At 49.2% G+C, this 17958-nt stretch overlaps 1 protein-coding gene across 2 annotated transcripts in view; it reads right to left on the bottom strand.

The window, feature by feature from the left end:
• The window catches only part of IGHMBP2 (immunoglobulin mu DNA binding protein 2), a 41520-nt gene that overhangs the window by 15269 nt on the left and 8293 nt on the right, over positions 1-17958 (bottom strand). For both annotated transcript variants that reach the window (XM_074918238.1, XM_074918237.1), the window contains exons 5-8: positions 15019-15182; positions 13780-13980; positions 10862-11009; positions 8409-8583 (exon numbers count right to left, since the gene is read on the bottom strand). In XM_074918238.1, the coding sequence (XP_074774339.1) occupies positions 8409-8583; positions 10862-11009; positions 13780-13980; positions 15019-15182 (688 nt within the window). The remainder of the gene's footprint in view (positions 1-8408; positions 8584-10861; positions 11010-13779; positions 13981-15018; positions 15183-17958) is intronic.

The following is a 17958-nucleotide window of genomic DNA, read 5'->3' as shown; positions in this document are numbered from 1 at the left end:
AAGCTGTGGACACCGCATCTGTCAGTGTAACATCACACCGATGTTACTGCCGGCTCAGCAACGGCCTCACAATCACCAAATGCATTAGTATCGGTGCTGGACCCCCAATCCTGGCATGCTCAATGCCAACACAGACAGATCTTGCTGATGCTTCACCAAGACACTTGCTGCTCCAGCATTCTCATCACTCTGTGGCCACTCACCCCAGACTAATGCACTAAGGCATTTCAGTGCTTATTGCTTTATTACCCATTAGGAAAACCAACATGCCATCGCTCCTGGCAAAGGTCCCGTGCTTATATGTGTGACACAAATTAATAAAGCTCCTAATGAAATAAGCCTTTCAGGAGCCTAACTGCTTCCTCTCTTCCTTACAGAAAGGGTTTGTTAGAAGCATCACCTAACAGTACTGTCTGAGGAACAAGGATAAGAATCATTGTACTTGGATTTTGTGTTTTGAGTGTATCAGAGCATGAAGAGTTTTTTCATGCTGCATGTCCAGCACCTTTTACAATCCTGTGGTTCATGGTGAGGGGTTGCTACCAGAACACAATGATGAAACGATGGTAAGAGACCAGCTCAGGAATGATTTCTGTCAAGGCGAAGGGGCACAGCACACATCCCATTACTGCTGTGGGAAGCGCTGCGTTACACAGCCAGCGTCCTGCCTGCTGCACCGGCCAGCCCCACCGCGCTAACAACGGGGCGCTCAGCAAATACAGCAGGAAATGGGAAATTCACTGAAACTGCAGAAGAGAAAACTGAGTGTAGATCTTGCTGAGAAGTCAAGTCTCATTAGCCCTCCTTGCTAAATCACAGAATGCAGCACGTGGGGAAAAGACAAGCCATAAACTCTGAACTGCAACCACAGGACTTGGGAGACAGCGCTGCTTTTTGGAGGGCTGCTGTGACATTAAGGAGCCTTGGACACCATAGGCAGGCACAGCAGCCGGGAGGAGGGGGGCAGGTTTGCCATGAGGACATTGTGCTTGGCGCAGCAGGGCCCTCCAGCTGTGCTGCACATTTTGCTGCTGATCACGACCTGCACTGAGGTTGGCCGTGAAGCCTTTACAGCTTTGCAGCCCCGGTGCTGCGACTGGCGCAGCACAGACCCACTTAGAGAGCTCCTGCTGCTCCAGCTGAGCGTGAGGGAGAGAAGCAAGGGGCAGGTGGGCCTGTCAGGGGCACAGGGTTTTTGGGATGGGAAGAGGATTGGGTGGCATGAGAGGAAAGAGCAGGATGTGGGGCTGGGGAGCTCATTCCATTTCATTATCAGAAATCAGCTTTTCTCCTTCCAGGCTCACAAATGAATGAGAAGGCACTGACAGCACAATCCTCCCCGCTCTGCTCTGCCCCCTGGGGCATGCCAGAAGGTAGCCTTGATCTCCTGGGAAGGGAGCAGCTTTAACAGAGCTGTCTGCACTCAGGCACAAGCACCCATCTGAAACAGCCATTCCCTTTGGAACAGCCCTTCTTCCTGTGTGGCCAGGCAACGGGGGAGCTCAGTGCACACCTCTCACTGAGCCTCTGCCTGTAGGGTGACCACTGCCACCGAGGTAAAAATGCTTCTGGTTCCTTTCACCAGCCACCTCCTCCTGCCAGGTTAATAACAAAGCCAATCACACCCTGAACCAATTCCCAGGGCTAAGGGGGCCCCAGGAGCCTTTAACTGCCCTGACCAGCCTCACCTGGGTCCCACCCCCTGTCCACGGGCCTCATTTAAGCTCTGCTCTGGTCCCTCAGTCCCTGCCTGAGTTATGGCTTAGCTCTGGCTGGGGAGGTCTAGGGACTGTAGATTTATATTGCAGGTTACCTTGATCCTGCCTTTAGTATTTTCCAAATAGACCCTGGACTCCCATCACAGCTTTGTTTCTCACCCATCTGCTGATGGGTGGCAGACCCCAGCCCTGGTTCAGAGCCCACAGGAGCTGCTGCTGAACCCTATTACCAGCCCTTGGCTCTGCCCACTGTGCTCACACCCCATGGGGCTGTTCCCGAGGATGTTGTTGCCTCTGCCCTTTGCTGCTGCCAGACACTGACTGCATAAATGCCATAAGGTAACCCCGGTGAGAAGTGAGGGACACCACAATGAGATGACTTAAAAAGCTACAGCAGGTTTAGCAGCCTTACCAACCAAAGGTACATCCCCTTTGCTTTTCTCCTTTACTCCCCTCTCTCGACTCACAAATTCTTGCAAATCTAAGAGCAAGCCTAAATCTGATTTTCACACAGAAGTGGCAGGAAAACCCTAGTGGTTTTTAGCCACAAATATTCATAGAATCATATGAATTCTGAAGTGTTTCTTGTAATGATATACTACAAAGCAGGGGAAGGCATTAAGACTCACAGCAAGCCTTAGAAATAGTGCTATTCTTTACACTAACAGCAGCTTCCACTGCAGGGATCTACATGAGGTTATATGTTGAATTAATAATGAGGATATTAAACTGCTTGTGAATTTTTCACCTGTTAATAAATTTCCTATTATTTTACGGCTCAATTCATTCCTACAATGGTTGATTTCTATGCCAACAAAATCATAAGAGCACTGAGCAACAGTTTAAGTATCAATTGCTTTAGAGAAATTAAATTGGGACAGGAGGCTGGACAGACAGAATCATGCATCTGATGCTCAGGAGCATCTACTTTGAAGTACCTAAAGTAAAACTAGGAAGGCTAAAATCACTGAAATAAGCCAACAGCAGCCAGGAGTTGCTGTTAACCTGGTTTCGCCTTGCTTCGTGTAAAGGAAAAGGCTGTACTTTGCTCGAATGCACCTTCCCAGGCATGCGGGGGGGACCAGGATAGATCCCAGTGAGGGAGGATGAGGTCCTGCTGCTCTGCAGAAGCAACGCTTTCCCATCCAGCCTTTGGAAGAAACGCTGCACATCAATGGTGACAGCTGCAGCCAACTGGAACCAAGTATTTCAAAGGTTTTTGTGCCCAGCTTTGTGTGAAATAGCCTTTATGGGCTGGGTGTGAGGAGTCAGACTGCCATGCAGATGTAAAGAACGATCTTTACTAGGGGGTATGGAAGGGAAGAGTTTCCCACAGTGGGATGGAACTGTGCCCTCAGTCCTGTTATATCTTTCTTATTCATCCTCTGGATGGCTGGTCTCGTCCCTGAGAGACAAAAGCAGATGTTGGTGTGACTGATCTCTGCTGTACACCACCGAATTCGGACAGCAAAGACTGGAGAAGGGTGTCATTGTGCTTCTCTACCTCAAGAACTCTGAATTAAACTCTTGAATGGCAAAACCAGGCTTTAATCCTTGAAAATATGATGGAGGAGAGTATCTTGTTCCTTCCAGCTGTGGAAAGAAAAAAAAACAAGGCCTTTTCTACCAGAGAAAACCCATGCCTGACCCTTGCTCTTCAGTGGCAAAGCTAAAGCAAATCCATGACATGGAAATCAGCTGACTACTGAGCATGGAGGACTAGTGCATGGATTTGTGATGGTGCAGGTGTGCAGACTGCCTGCCAACCAGCGGGATGGCAAAACACTCCCTGCTTGTCCAAGGAACTGATTAAGAGCAAGAGGTCTGAGAAGTGTCTGCAGATATCTGAGGAGTGTAAAAACAAATTAATAAATCAGAGCCCTGATGTGGAGACAAATTAATTAGGATGTCAGAAAAGGATGGAATGAGGACTAAAATGAAAACAAGGAGAACAAATGTTCCTGTCAGACAGCAGAAAGTGTCTTGGCATCAAGATGCCCCCTGGGACCGGGCCAAAACCTGGCAGGAGGCTTGAAGCTGGTGTCTGTGAGCTTTGGAGGGGGCCACCAAGAGGGGAACAGCAGGGCACTGGAGTTTGCCATCGCTGTGAGGTCCTTCAGGAGAAACACATCCAGCATGGACAAGAGGTAGGTGACGGTACTGTAAAGGGGTGTGTGGGGGTGCCCTCCGCATCCTGAGATAACTTCAGGTATGTCAAAAAGCAAGGAAGAGGAGCACCCTTCAGTCCCTCCACCAGAACTCCCTTATCCTCACGTAGAAAAGATGATAATAACAGATAAATGCTGAATCCACAGAGAAAAAAGCAGGCAACAAAAGGTAGTTCTGCCAGACAGGGCCTGGCTCCCCGAGCTGAGCGCAAGCTGTGTGGAAGATAAGTTGTCTGATCGCACTTGCAGGATGGCTCCTACGAAGTATCAAAGTATTCCTGTTTAAGCAGGAAACCTCTATTAAACAGGACTGACTTCACATACAGTAGTAGCAGACAATCCTTCTGTCAGCCCAAATTCATCCCAGCTAACTTTAGACCCTTTACTGAGGCCCCGAAAATAGGAGTCCACCCACTCCAGGTCTGCTGTCATCAATGGAAGAGAAGGCGAAGGTAGGTGGGAGGGTTTGAGTCCTCTGCATGAATCATCCCTGGAAATAGCTTATTGCCTTCCATTAACCACAGAGGAGCCAGCAGGTGATTCGGTTCCTTAATTAGATCTCTGGAAACACCTAACAAGATGGAGTTAGAAGGAATCTGACTTTGTGTTGCATTTTGTAGCCTGCAGGGACTGTGAAAAGCGCAAAGTGGTGCTCCCCAGCGTCTGCTTTATTTGCATGGTGCAGGGGGACGGTGCTGGAGAGAGGAAAGCTGTGTTATGTGCCTTGTTTGGGCAGCAAAAGCTCTACTTGGGCAGCAATTAACAAGGCCACAGTTCAGATCTGTAAGGAAAAGAGCTAAAAATTTTTAAAGGAGTTTATCTGAAAAGTAACTGGGTGTCTCAAAAAGAAGTTGTTTTAATTGATCTGAAATTGGTAGCTATGCATTTAATTAGGAGGCTGTTGAGCCAAGCTGTCAGCTGCTCCAGCTGGCCCTCACTGCGCATCCACTCCATCCCAGTCTGCCTGGGGGGTTTACCAGACAACAAACGAGCTTGAAAGAAACTCTTTTACTTCTGCATTAAGCAGTTTGGCTTTCTACCAGGGTAACACACATCATCCCAGGTTTTCCACAGGACAACTGCTCTGCATTGTGCTATTTAAACCCTTTGCAGACTCCAACACTCTGTCCAAGAGCCCTCTGCTCCACCAAGTCAGGGGCAATCTGCAAAGAGGAGAGGGAGGCTTTGCTATTCCCAGCCAGAGGCTCAGACTAGAGGGGAGGAGCTGGACTGGCACCTGCCTGATGACACCCACTCTCACCTCTGCACGCACAGAAATACGTACAGGGGACCCTTCTGCCATTAATATATGTGGGGCTGCTACCAAGGGCTCCCACTGAGATGAAAGGTAAAGCCATAAATAGCTCAAAAAGCTTTATTTTCCTCTTGGTTTCCTGCATTCTCAGTCTTCCAACAGTCAGCCACCTGAGCAATGGGCAAAGCCTGAAAATACCCAGTTGTGAATCATTTTACTCAACAAGATGTCAGCCTTTAGAAGTGCAGGGAGAGCCAGGAAAGATGGACTGGCAGACCAGCACCAGGCTGGGGTTGAAGACTTCTTGCTCAGTCCTAGAACCCACCCCAGGTTTCCGGCATGACATAGGATGAAATGGGGAGAGGAAACCTCCTTCCCCCTTCACGCTGGTTATTCAGACTGTAACAGGGACCCCCCCCTCATTACGAGCTGGAGTTTTCCACTGCTAACATACTTCAGTAACAAATACAGAAAGCTGGGGTTTCTCCGGTTCCCTCATGTGTGACTTCTCTTGTGGCTGGTTGAGTTCATCTGATGCCTTTCCCTCTAGTGCAGGAACAAACTCTGGTCTCGGCTTTGTTATCTATTTTTATGGACTTGAAGATCTCCCAGATATTCACCCTTTGGTGGATTTGTTTCACCTTACCTAATAGGTTTCAAGAGTTACTTGGGGAACTGTGAGAAGACCAGCTGGCACAGAAGCAGCATTGTAGCAGCTTTGCCTTTCAGGCTAAACCAGAGACCTGCCCAGAGAGCAGCAGCATTTGAGAGCACAGCCCATAACTCTTCCAAGCAAACTGAAGTCAGCTCGGCTTTTTGCACTTTATCTTCCAAAAGGCAACTGTCTGGCAGGCTGCGCTCCGGTGACTGGTGTCTGACCAGCACCTGGGTCACGGACCTGCTGATGCCTTGAGCAATATATTTTGTTTTATGTAGCAAGTTTTTCAGATCATAATTTACTAGTAAGCCAGGCTGAGATATAAATCTGTTAACGCTATAGATTCTGACAGATTAGTCACAGTAAATAAACAGTGAGGCAGGAAGGGTAGGGGGTTCTGGACAGGCTTTTTGCAGCTCACCAGCCTAGATACCTCCACCAGGCAGTGGAGGAGTGTGCATATCACCTGCTGGGATCTGCAAAGCAACAAGCATTTGTCCATCTGATACTGGTAAAATGATAGAGCACATTAACGTTATCTGCACCATCTCTCAGCCACCTGCTGGGAGCTGCTGCCTCCCTTGGATTTTTCATTTCCCTTGTTCAAAATTCAAGTGAGATTATAGATGGGTATCTTGCTCATTGTTTTCTGGAAGCAGGAGAGAAAGATTATGAAGTCGGCCCTATTTCTGTGCTTCTGCACAATGACAGTTCAGTAATTCCAGATCTAGAGCTGGATAAACATGCGCCGATTTATATTTTAAACTACCCAAAGGCTTCCCAGTACTATCTGGAGTATCCCCCTCGAAACACAGGCAATTTACAGATCTTTTCACAAACTAATTGTTCATAATACACTTGCTGTAGTTATTGTGAGGTTTTATAATCACTGTGGTGTGTGTGATAATGCAGAATCTTGGTGGGCCAACTCCCACATTAATACATTAAATAAATGTGGAAGCAGAGAAGCAGAATTTAATGAAGGGAAGAGAAGACTTGGATTAAACGGAGTATGAGCCTGAATTCATTCTCCAGAGCCTGCGGTCAGCAAAGAGGAGGTAAACCAGGCCACCATTCTTGCCAGGGGCAAGAAAACTGCATGCAGAAGAAGAGATCATCTTTCTTAAACATTTCACAGTTTATATACAAATACTGGTCAGTGAAAACAGAATTTGTGTCTCTGTTTTGGTCACCTTCTGTTTATTTACCATTTTACTAGTCTGAATGGCTGATGTGTTTTAAACCATTTTTTGAACAATTTTTCTAACACTTTGAAAATTACTTTGCATAACAGAGAGAAAAGAGGGAATTCAAACACAGCACTGCTAGGTGTGTGGAATCAAAAAGATACCTCTGCTGATGACATGTCTCTCAGGAAAAACATCTGTCAAAATATCCACAGTTTTGGGTAATCTGATAGCAATGCATAGTACAAGTATTTCTTCTCACTAAAGAGAGAAACCATAGCACACAATGCAAGCTCAAGGCACTGAATTCTCTGGAGCAGGGCATGCTGCGGGTGACCGGTGGAGGGATGCAGACCAGCACACTCCCATGGCAGCACCAGCCAGGCCAGCACCCTTGGATTTCATGCTGTTTCTCTGCCCTACAGCTCAGCAGCACCCACCCCTCGTGCAGAGGCCATGGCAGTCGAAGGTCCCTGGGCTGCTCCAGAGGTGTTTTGAGCAGAGCTGTTTCTGTGAGGCTGCAGAGCTGCTTTGGACACTCCCAGTGTCACAGATTTCCCTGGAACTCTCCAGCATGACTTTCTGCTTGCTCTTCTGGCCTCCCTGCACTCACTCTCCCTGTCTGCTCTGCTTTTTCTGCAGAGGATCCTCTCTGGGGTGGGCACCAAACCCCTCAGGAAGTGTGGGACAAGGGTGAAGGCAATCTTGGGGAAGGCTGGGACTCCAGCTGCTGGACCGTGGCCCTGATGCAGCTTCAAGGACCTCTGCAAAAGGAGCTGAGCGGGTGTTTCAAAGCAGGCAGCTACCTGCCCCTGACTGAGCAAGTATCCCCACTGCCAACGGCCAGGACTGGGTACAGAACCACCCTGTCTGAGGTTTGCTTTAGCAGCCCTACCAAGGTAATGCATGTAAGGTGGTTCCTACAAACTCAATCCTGTGCACAGACTCCAGCAGGGATGAGAAGCTCGCAGGTAAGGGGCACACCCCTCTGAGAATCCCAGCAACTCCAGGGCAGGGCCGAAGGCTGCCCGTTGGATTTGCGCTGCTCTCCCTGTCTGCAAACTCAAACCCCTGCCAGCCCCGGCGTTGTTGCCAGCGGGCCCTCACCAGCACTAACAGTGACTCCCCAGTGCTGCAATGACTGCACACGCTGTGCTGTTACATGGCTTGGCTGGCTGCAGGTAAAACAACCAACTGCCCTGTCCTCGTGTGATAAGAGCCCGCTCAGATGGAGCCACATCAGACTTTGAGCAGTGGCCATCGTAAAACGGGCCTGAGGTAATTCTGGCAGTGAGAGCAAACCCGGTTCATGGGGGACACTGACAATCCACGTTAATTAAATGTCTTGACTAACTTGAGGCATTCAGAGGCATTTGGCTGCATAAACAACAGGAGGACCCGGGACAACAAACCGCTCCTTACGTGTGAGAGATGATGGTGGGGGGAAGCTGTTTGTGATCCCCAGCCAGGATGCACTTTGGAGCCTTCAGCAGAGGGATCCAGCAACTGGCTTCCAGGGCCTGTGCACACTCGTCTATCACCACCAGATCAAAGTGATTTTCAGGAAGCAGCTTCAGTGGGCCCTCAGAGGAAGCACCTAATTAAAGGAGAAGGTGCACAGCTTAGCAAGGAGGCACAGGAGAGCAAGCAGCCTGGCTCTGAACCAGACCACACATGCTTTTCTTGTGACTGAGGAAGGTGGGTAAAATGATGTTTCTTCGCAGAGATTTAGAAATCCAGCTCTGTAGTCCATGCCAAACACATATACATTTATACGTATATGTCAGAATTGTTTTTGCCAACTTCTGTTTGTCCTTTTCTGCCCTGGCATCTGGGCCCAAAAGCTTCCAAGTCTCTTTGAAAACAAGAGAGAAACCCAGATGACAAACAGAACAACATGCTCAAACACTCCATTCAGAGCAGGAGTGGAGCAGGAGCACTAAAGAACACCCACTTCCTTCTGCCCTCAGATACAAACCAGACTTCCCACCAACCCAGACTGAAAGGATGGCAGACCTGAGGTTCATCCTGCCCAATACACCAAGGGACACCCTGAGAGGGACAGACAAGCTGAGCCCCAGACCATGCTGCTCTGTCCTTCCTTGTGACAGCACAGGAAACTGTAAGCAGACAACCACGGCCAGAGTGGGCTTTTTACATCAGGCATCCAAACAAATAACCCTGGCACATGTCCTGCTGTAATCCAGGCATGAACCGATATTGATCAGAACAGGGAATCTCAGAGGCATCAGAAATATCACTGCAATTCAAAAGAAAAAGGGATGCAAAAGGAGGGGAGGAGGATTAAGAAGTCAGCACGCCAGACAAGGCGACTTTTATTCTCAATTTACTGTTTTTTCAAAACCTCTGTGTTTTTGCAGTGTAGCTCTGAAAGCAGCTCTGATTAGGGGTGATTTTGCTTTGCCACTGTAAATCCTGCTGCCTCTACGCTTTGCACCAGTTCAGGTGTTACAGTTTGTCAACTGAGAGGCTGTGTTTTCCTTTCAAAATTTTTTTTCCAGCCTGTATGAATCCACTCTGGTAACAAGGGGTAACAACACAGTTTGAACGTGACTTTTGCAGTTTTACCAGGCTGCAGGTGGAAGGAAAAGAAATAAGTACAAAGGTTATCTCTATCTAAAAAAGACTGTACCAATGTGGCATGCAGCTGTGTGGATGGTTTTCTTCCTTTGCAGCTCAACTTCAGTTTAGCGAACTCCCATTAACTAAAGGTCACGGGTGTCCCTGTGCGTTGCCATGATTAAATTCTCCCTCTGCTGAACCTAGCAACAGAGCATTTCAGCTCGCATAAACAGTAATTCCTATCAAACTATGTGGTTCCAGACAAATACCAAGGTTGCTTAACTGAGGAAAACACAAGATCCAAACCCCTTGTTTGGCTACTGCCTTTTGCGGAAGCAGAACCCCACAGCCCTCCACACTGGCTAGCAAAGGCCCAGAGTCCCAGGAGAAAATCCTATCTGATCAACACAATGCTCAGCACAAAATACCAGTTTTACTGAAAAAAGGAAACCTCTCCCTGTTTTTTCAGGCAAAGTTAAAAAGTGGGAGGCCAGTTCCCAGCAAATAATGCACTGGAAGGATTCAGCTTTCCTTTACCCTTCACAATAGTAACTTGTGAATGCCCCATGAGGTTCTTTTTAATAATTTAAATTTATTGATGTTTCCCTTCAGCAAATAATCCCTGAGCAACCAAATCTGAAGATCAGAAGTGGGCCCTGGAGTGTTATACATCTGATCTAGAAGAACACTTCAGCACATGTTAAACTTTAAGCATTTCTGTTCCCCTTCGATGGCAGGGGGTTACCTCCCCACTTGCAGACGTGCCCACCTGCGCTGCTGACGCATACCTGGGGCTGTTCCCTAAATTCCATGACATTTACAGCACTTGGGTGACTTACAGAACTATCCAAATACGTGCAGGCTCAGAGCAGGCTATGGGAACATGCGCTGTATTCGATCAGTCACAGAAATTATCCACGTGGGAAAGCAATTCCATGTGACTTGAAAAAATCAATAAGTAGCTTGCACACCTCCAGTAGCACTTGTTTACTCCCTGAAAGTTCAGCCCCTACTCAGAACTAACAAAGAGGGGCCACGCTGGCTCACACCAAAGCCCCTTCTAGACCCGTATTCTTTGCCAAACAACATCACATGCCAGCGTATGAGCAGGGAGAATCCCACCATGGAGGAGCTGGAGAGCTTGCAGCAAACTTGAATGAACTGCCAGGAGCTTGGAGCAGGAAGACCGAGCCTCCCTCCTATCCTGGCAGGATGCTGCATTGCAGGGCATACGGTTCACATGAGTCCTGGCAAGTGAGGCAAAATACTGCAAAAAAAAGAGGCTCTCGCACCTGTATTCGTAGCAAGGACAACACTGGTATGGGTAAGGGCTGCAGCCATGGCAGCTTCTTCACGTTCCTTCAGCTCCTTTCTCAGCACCTTAATCTCACTGAGAAAATGGCTCCGCTCTCCCTTGTCTTGAGCCTTTTTGGTTTTCGCCTATAAATAGAAAAATCAAGATAGAATAAACTGTTTCTAGACCTAGGGATACATTCAGCTTCTCAGGTATGGATACAGCATGGCTTCTCTGTGTCCTCATCATCACCAGCCCCATGAAACCTCAGCTTCTGTTCTCTCTCTCTGCCAGAAAGCCCCCACCACAGTCAGCGCTGCTGGAAGCATAAAGAGCATTTCTGTCTGTGCAAACCCAGGGACAGAACCAGAGGAAGATTAGAGAGCAAAACTGATGGTGCCAGTAGGGTCAAGTTTAATTCTGTCCTGCAAAAAAAGACCTAGTTAATAAATTAACAACAGCAGCTGTTCTCTGCTGTTGGCCGGTGACCTCGGACTGACTCTCTGCTGACAGAAGCGTGAGAGCAGGGAGCCTGGCCCAGAGGACAGTGCCTGGACCCCACCGCCTCCTCGTTAAAAGCTCTGTGGGTGCCAGAAGGCTCTAATTGTCCTCACTGGTCTCGCCAGGGCCCCCACCCACACATCATTGGGCTGGGAGCTGCATTTAAGGCCAGACCTTGGGCCTTGCCTGAGTTAGAGGGTTTGTGCTCCGAGCCTGGCTTTTTTCTGGGTGGGCTGCAGACCTGCCTCCTCCCTCTAGACCTGCTCAGCATCATTGGACCTGTGCTGCTGCTCCTGCTCAGGTACTGTGGGCCTGCACACTTGTTGGTGCAAAGAATATCTGGGTGCTGATGTCCTTCAAAGCTTGAAGCCTGAATGGGGGAGGGGAGGAGGCACAAAGGGGTAGAAAATGTGTAAAGAGAGCCTGGGTTTTCATTGATGTTACTAGTTCCTTGGTGGCTGGGGCAAGAGTCAAAATGTGGAGTGGACAAAGGAAAAAATTATCATAGGGCAAGTAGGAGACACTGAAGGGAAGAAATTGAGGCAGGATGAAGGAAGGTGGGCCAGGACCTCAGTGGTGAACTCTCTGAAGCCCAGAAGAAGGGAGGCTCATGAGTCAGGGGCATCTTCTGTGAAAGACCCAATCGTGGGCAGCTCAGAGTACCGCTATGTGAGCTAAACTGCAGCAGTGTGCTAGCTCTTGGCTTTTTGTTTGGTATTTCAGGGCAGAGCAAGCATTGGTGGCCAGTCCCTGCCTCCCACCACCATGTACCCCTTGCCCTAGGGAGGAAGCACGCACAGACCTTAGTGCTAAAGGCTCAGCTTTCTCCCTAATTTCCCTTCTACTACAGAAAATCAGCAGTGGAAAAAAAAACCTCCTCCCACCTTTCAAAGTAGCTCCCAAGGAGAGGAAAGGGAAAATTAATGACTAGTGAGAGAGATGCAAAATAAGTGAAGTAAAACAGACTCAGTGTAGGGCTGTGACTCTACGCAGGTCTCCAGTGCAGCAGATAAGCACATCCCTTGTGAACTTGTCTCTCAGGCACAAGTACAACTCCAACTCAGACACCCTCTCCTTCCCTTATGTTACGTGCAAGAACTTGTCTGACAGGTGACTCCCCCACCTGCTCAGCCACAGAAAGGCTGGATGATGCTGAACTGCATCTGTCAGAGCTGAAGCTGCTGCCGTAGTGGTGGCTGCAGCTTCATGGAGCTCAAAGCCACGGCTGGGTCTGCATCGTGTAAAAAAGGGAATGTGTGGTGCTGTGCTGAAGGGCAGGGCAGTGATACCCGGGCAGCTACGGCAGCAGACGTGCAGGGTATGAAGGTGCCCTCCTGCACCGCTGAGACAGGATCTCTCCAGCTGGACACATCTGCAAAATGGCTTCTGGACAATGCTGCCGCCAGAAGGGGGAGGGGGGAAAAAGTCTAATTAGTATCAAAACCCATTATCTGAAGTAAAAGAGCTACTTTGTAAATTAAGTTGAGGAAAATTAGGTTGTGGAAGAAGAAATTAAGGATGCATTTTTATAGTGTACGCTGCTTTCTACTTGAGGTGGCTGAGAGTGGGAGGGAGTGTCAGGACAGCCAGACATCTCGTTAGGAAGTGAATTAATGATGTAAATGTTTCTCTCGCTCTCTGGTGAAGAGGATGGCATGAACGATGCCAGACAGATAATCTGGAGAGCAGGGCACTGCAGCATCTCCCCACGCAGCAGTAATGACTGATTTTGCCACTTCAGAGAGGAATTGAGCTGGGAGTTCTGCCCGCGGCTCTGGCAGCAGACGATGAGCACCCGTGGCAGGTCACCGAGGAGGCTCAGGCAGCCCCTGGAGAGAGGCCCTCTGAGATACCTCCTCACCTGGAAGCTTCATCAAGGGCTAAAATTGCCAGGCTTGCACCCCAGTTCCTTTCCTCCCAGGCTGGGTTAAATGCCTCCTAAGCAGAGTAAACGGGATTAACCCAGGCCATGCATCTCCAACTGTCACTGTTAGTCCCCTGCACTGTTCTATTTTTTCTTTCCTCTCCCCTGAAGTGGCCTTTCTGCTGTTGACTGACCACAGAGAGAGGCTCAAGCCCACCAATATTCCACCCCTGCCTGTACCCAGTAAGATCCAGACTGGGAACATCGCTGGGGGCTCCTGGTGCCCCAAACCCACAAATACCAGGTTCAGACAGGGTGTGGGCTGGCTATGGCTCACATCAGGACTAGTCACGGTGACTTGCCTCTAGCCACTGATTTTGGGACAACCCAGAGCACCTGGCTGTAGTGATTATCTTCTAAGGACATCCAAGAAGTGGCAGAGTTGTTCTCTAGTTTAAAGTAGCTTGCCTGGCTAGTGGGTTGGGGTTAGTGCTAGTCTAGAGCGCTGGTCTTTGGGTAGCCTACGCGGGGCACAGCACAGAGACACGCACCAAGGCCTGGTCGATGTCCTTCCTGATATCTGCCACTATCTCGGCGCTGTCACCACGGGCCAAGACGGCGTCCAGGGAGTGGTGCTGGATGGGCTGCAGCAGGCGAGCGGGGTGGCCCAGCCTCAGGACGCGGGCCTTGTGGCCAGCCAGCCTTTCCACCAGGTTATCCACAGCAACGTTGGAAGGGGCACAGCACAGGACCTGCCAGGGGAAAACACGTGTCTGCCACTGCCAAGGACAGCAGGACCCTGGAGCAACAGCCTCCCTGCAGGAAGATGCTCAGCGGAGAGGGAGACCAGCCAGTCAGATAGGGACCTGGGGGTGTTGATTGACAGCCGGCTGAATATGAGCCAGCAGTGTGCTCAGGTGGCCAAGAAGGCCAATGGCATCCTGGCTTGTATTAGGATTAGTGTGGCCAGCAGGGACAGGGAAGTGATCTTGCCCCTGTACTTGGCGCTGGTGAGGCCGCACCTTGATTACTGTGTTCAGCTTTGGGCCCCTCACTACAAAAAGGACATAGCGTTACTCGAACATGTCCAGAGAAGGGCTACAAAGCTGGTGCAGGGTCTGGAACACATGTCCTGTGAGGAGCAGCTGAGGGAACTGGGATTGTTTAGTCTGGAGAAGAGGAGGCTGAGGGGAGACCTCATCACCCTCTACAGCTCCCTGAAAGGAAGCTGCAGAGAGCTGGGTTTGAGCCTCTTTAGCCTGGTAGAAAGCAAAAGGACAAGAGGGAATGGCCTCAAGTTGCGCCAGGGAAAGTTCAGACTAGATGTTAGGGAGCATTTCTTTCCAGAAGGGGTTGTTAGGCGTTGGACTGGGCTGCCCAGGGAGGTGTTCAAGAGTAGGGTCGATTTGGAGCTTAAGGATATGCTGTAGGTGGGAACTGTGCTAGGCGAACGGTTGGACTAGATGATCTCCAGGGTCCTTTCCAACCTAGATGATTCTGTGATTCTATGTATCGACTGGGAATAAGCCACCAGGCACTAAAGGCAATTCTCACCTTGGTTTGAAGCACTAGTGCCGAGTCTTCAATAAACAGCAAACCTGAGCTCTGAAGCTTCTATTTGTGCCTCATTTTAGCTGATGGGGGAAACTCCCCAGGCCTGGCAAGCTGAGCCAGACTCTGCAGTGTAGTGCTGCTGTCACTGGCTCTGCTCCAGCTGCCATGCAGCCCTGTGAGTTTGCAAAATAAACTGAGGGGATCACTGTTACCACAGTCCTGCCACTGATACTCACTTTCAGGCCTTGCTGTATAGCTTGCAGGATGATCTCTACTAGGGTTGTGGTCTTCCCTGTGCCAGGAGGTCCGTGGATAATGGCAAGCTCCCTCTGTGCCAGGGAGAAGGAGACGGCCTCCCTCTGTGATGCATCCAGCGTGTCGTTGTAAAGCTTCAGGGGCTCTGGGGAGACAGCAGGAGATTCACTTGGCCAGCAGCCCTGACACGGGCGCTTGCTGAGAAGCACAAATCTGTGACTACAAATAAGAAGCTCTCAGTAGCTGGTCCAAATCAATCTGATAATGCAAACAGCATTTCTGGGGAGGCAGGTATGCTGTAATACCTGGGTGGCTAAAACAGCACAGACTGGTGAAAGTGAGGCTTGTTATGCCTTCAGAACAAACACGCTACCCACCCTGCATCCAAGTCTTCTGCTTCTCTCTCCTACCCGGCCATTTTACAGGAGCAAGCATTCAGTTGTGAACATAGCCAGTCTGTGCTGACACTTCAGCATTTAAAGAGGCATTTACTAGCCATAACTTCAAGCTCAGGATCTTCTGGGTCTGGAGGGTCCTCTGGGTTTGTTTTAAAGGTGAGCCAGATATTTAATAAACTTTCAAATAAAAAGAGGGGAGGAAGTAGCTGAACCTGCAAGCAAATCACTCCCAGTTAAAAACCCAAAAGTACTAGTGAAAAAGCAGCAGAAACTACAGTGTCTGTGAGCAGAAAAAAGCAGTGCTGTATTGTTCACAATGACTGAAAAAGAAGGCAGGAAAAAGATACAAACCAGCAATATCAGTGAAGTAGACTAAAATTAGTTTGAGCTGCAACGATCAGAAAGGGAAAAAAGGGAAAAGGATACGCAAATTGCATTACAAGAGAATTGAATTCTCTGCAGAAGACCGAATCCTCACAAGCTGCTTTTTACCTCCTAGATTTATCTAATTCAAACCCATATTTATTCTCATCCCCCATAATCCTGCTGTTAATCTCCTTGTTCATTATGGAAGTTAATTACAGCAGATGATGACTCATTACACTGAGGTTTACCGAAAATAATATTCCCACAAAAGCTTATATAAGACAAATCTCTGGGCATCGTTCCCTGCTGGGCATCATGTGTTTTATCACTATCTTTGCATTAAGGGTTTGACTAAAAGCAGGAAAGTTACTTCTTGTTTTAGGCAGGTTGTGTGCAATGCCTGTGTAACCTCTGACACTGAGTTTTGAATCAGCACAACTAAATGAGGTATCTGGGTTAAATAAACAACATTTATTAGACAGATGCTCAGTGAGGAAGAGAGAAACAGAACTAATGGTACTTTTTCTGCTAATCTGCCTCTTGCTTTATATATAATTTTTGAGTTAGTGTGCTAATGACTAAGAGAAGACTAGGAAGCATCCCTGGGCTGGGGAAAAAGAAAGACTAGCTTAAAAACTGAAAGGCATTTCCCACAACAAGGAACAGCTGGGATGTAGGAGTCATTGATATTTCCTTGCTCAAGGAATGAGATCAGAAACAGGCTTCTCCACATGCGTGCACCCCCTCTTCCCTTCTAATCACACGCTGCCAAAAGTTGCTGTGTGGGCAGGCTGGGAAATGTGCCTCTGCTCTGGGCTGGGCACATCAGTGGTGAGGAGGAGGGCAGAGGCTTCTCGGGGATGCTATGGCTCTGCTAAACTCTGTCCAGCCCCCAGTGGGCTCACAGTGGGCTCACCTGGACAAATGTAGTTTATCTGCTCCCGCAGGGCTGGCTCAGAGCTCTTTGCAAGCCATCAGTTTAGAATTTGTGCAGATGCTCCCAGAAGACTCGTGTGAACCCAGCTCTAGCCCTGCGGCATTGCCTCAGCACTGCTGCTCTTGCTCTGCCCCAGGCTGCCCAGCTCAGACCCCAACACAGACCATGGCGAGGACAGATGCGAATCTGCATCCTTGGGCCTAGCAGGGATGGCCCTCACTGGTGGTCAGGTAATTCAGCCCCTGATGCACAACTTGATTTGAGAGTGTAGCACTGAGGAAAAAATATCACCTTGGCCATCAAGGCTGTCCTCCAACATTTCCAGGAGCCGACGCACTTTTCTGCACAATACCAGAGGTTCAGGTGAAGAAATGGGTTGGAGGGTGATACTTAAGTCCAGGAAAGGGCCTTTGCACCAAACATGGATGGGAACAGGCCCTTCCTGGGAACAGCTCGAGTTCTCTGGAGCTGGAGGCCTCTCACTTTTCAATGTACCTTCCAAAGTAGATTCCTCACCACCAGTGTGTGCGGGCATCAGAGCAAGTGGGACCCCACCACCAGCTCCTCCACCTACAACCTACCTGCAGCTGAGCACTGCAGGACAAAATCCTGCTGGGTAATTAAGCCTGAGACAAGGAACTTGCCCTGCTCTCCCTATTATTTGGCACCTGAGTTGTCCGGACTACTTAGTTTTCACCACAGATCTCGAGGGCCTCCCCATAGCCCCTGCAACAACAGGAGGTATCACACCATAGAGGGACATGGAACATTTACGTTTTCTGCAAGTAACTTGTCCCGTGTGCTGGATTTGTGTCGAGAGCTGCTGCAGTTTTGCTAGAAATCCCTGGTGCTTCCCCACCGCTCTGCCTGCGGGGTTGACTTTCACCGAGGACAGCCCTGACTTGTAACTAGGCTTTTTTCTTCCTTCCTCTTTTCCAATGCCTTTTCTCAGCACCAGGCAGAATTAGATACAAGCCATGCCTTCTGCTCTCCATGTGGCTGTGCGAGCCAGGAGGTGTCTGGGGCACAGAGGTGACCACCCCCTCACTTTTTCTGCACCAGGACTACAGGGGGGAGCTGGCAGCTGTTAAGTGATCTGCACAGGGCTATGCCCACAATAAGGCATAACCTTATTTCTGGAAGAAAAGGGAATGTGTGCACCCAGCGAGCAATGCTGGCCTCTGCTGGCAAGCAGAGCCGCCACACGCCCCCCCCTCCCC

The sequence above is a fragment of the Athene noctua genome, chromosome 14, assembly GCF_965140245.1.
Source record: "Athene noctua chromosome 14, bAthNoc1.hap1.1, whole genome shotgun sequence".
NCBI classification, from domain to species: Eukaryota; Metazoa; Chordata; class Aves; order Strigiformes; family Strigidae; genus Athene; species Athene noctua.
This window is presented reverse-complemented; position numbering and strand designations above follow the sequence as displayed.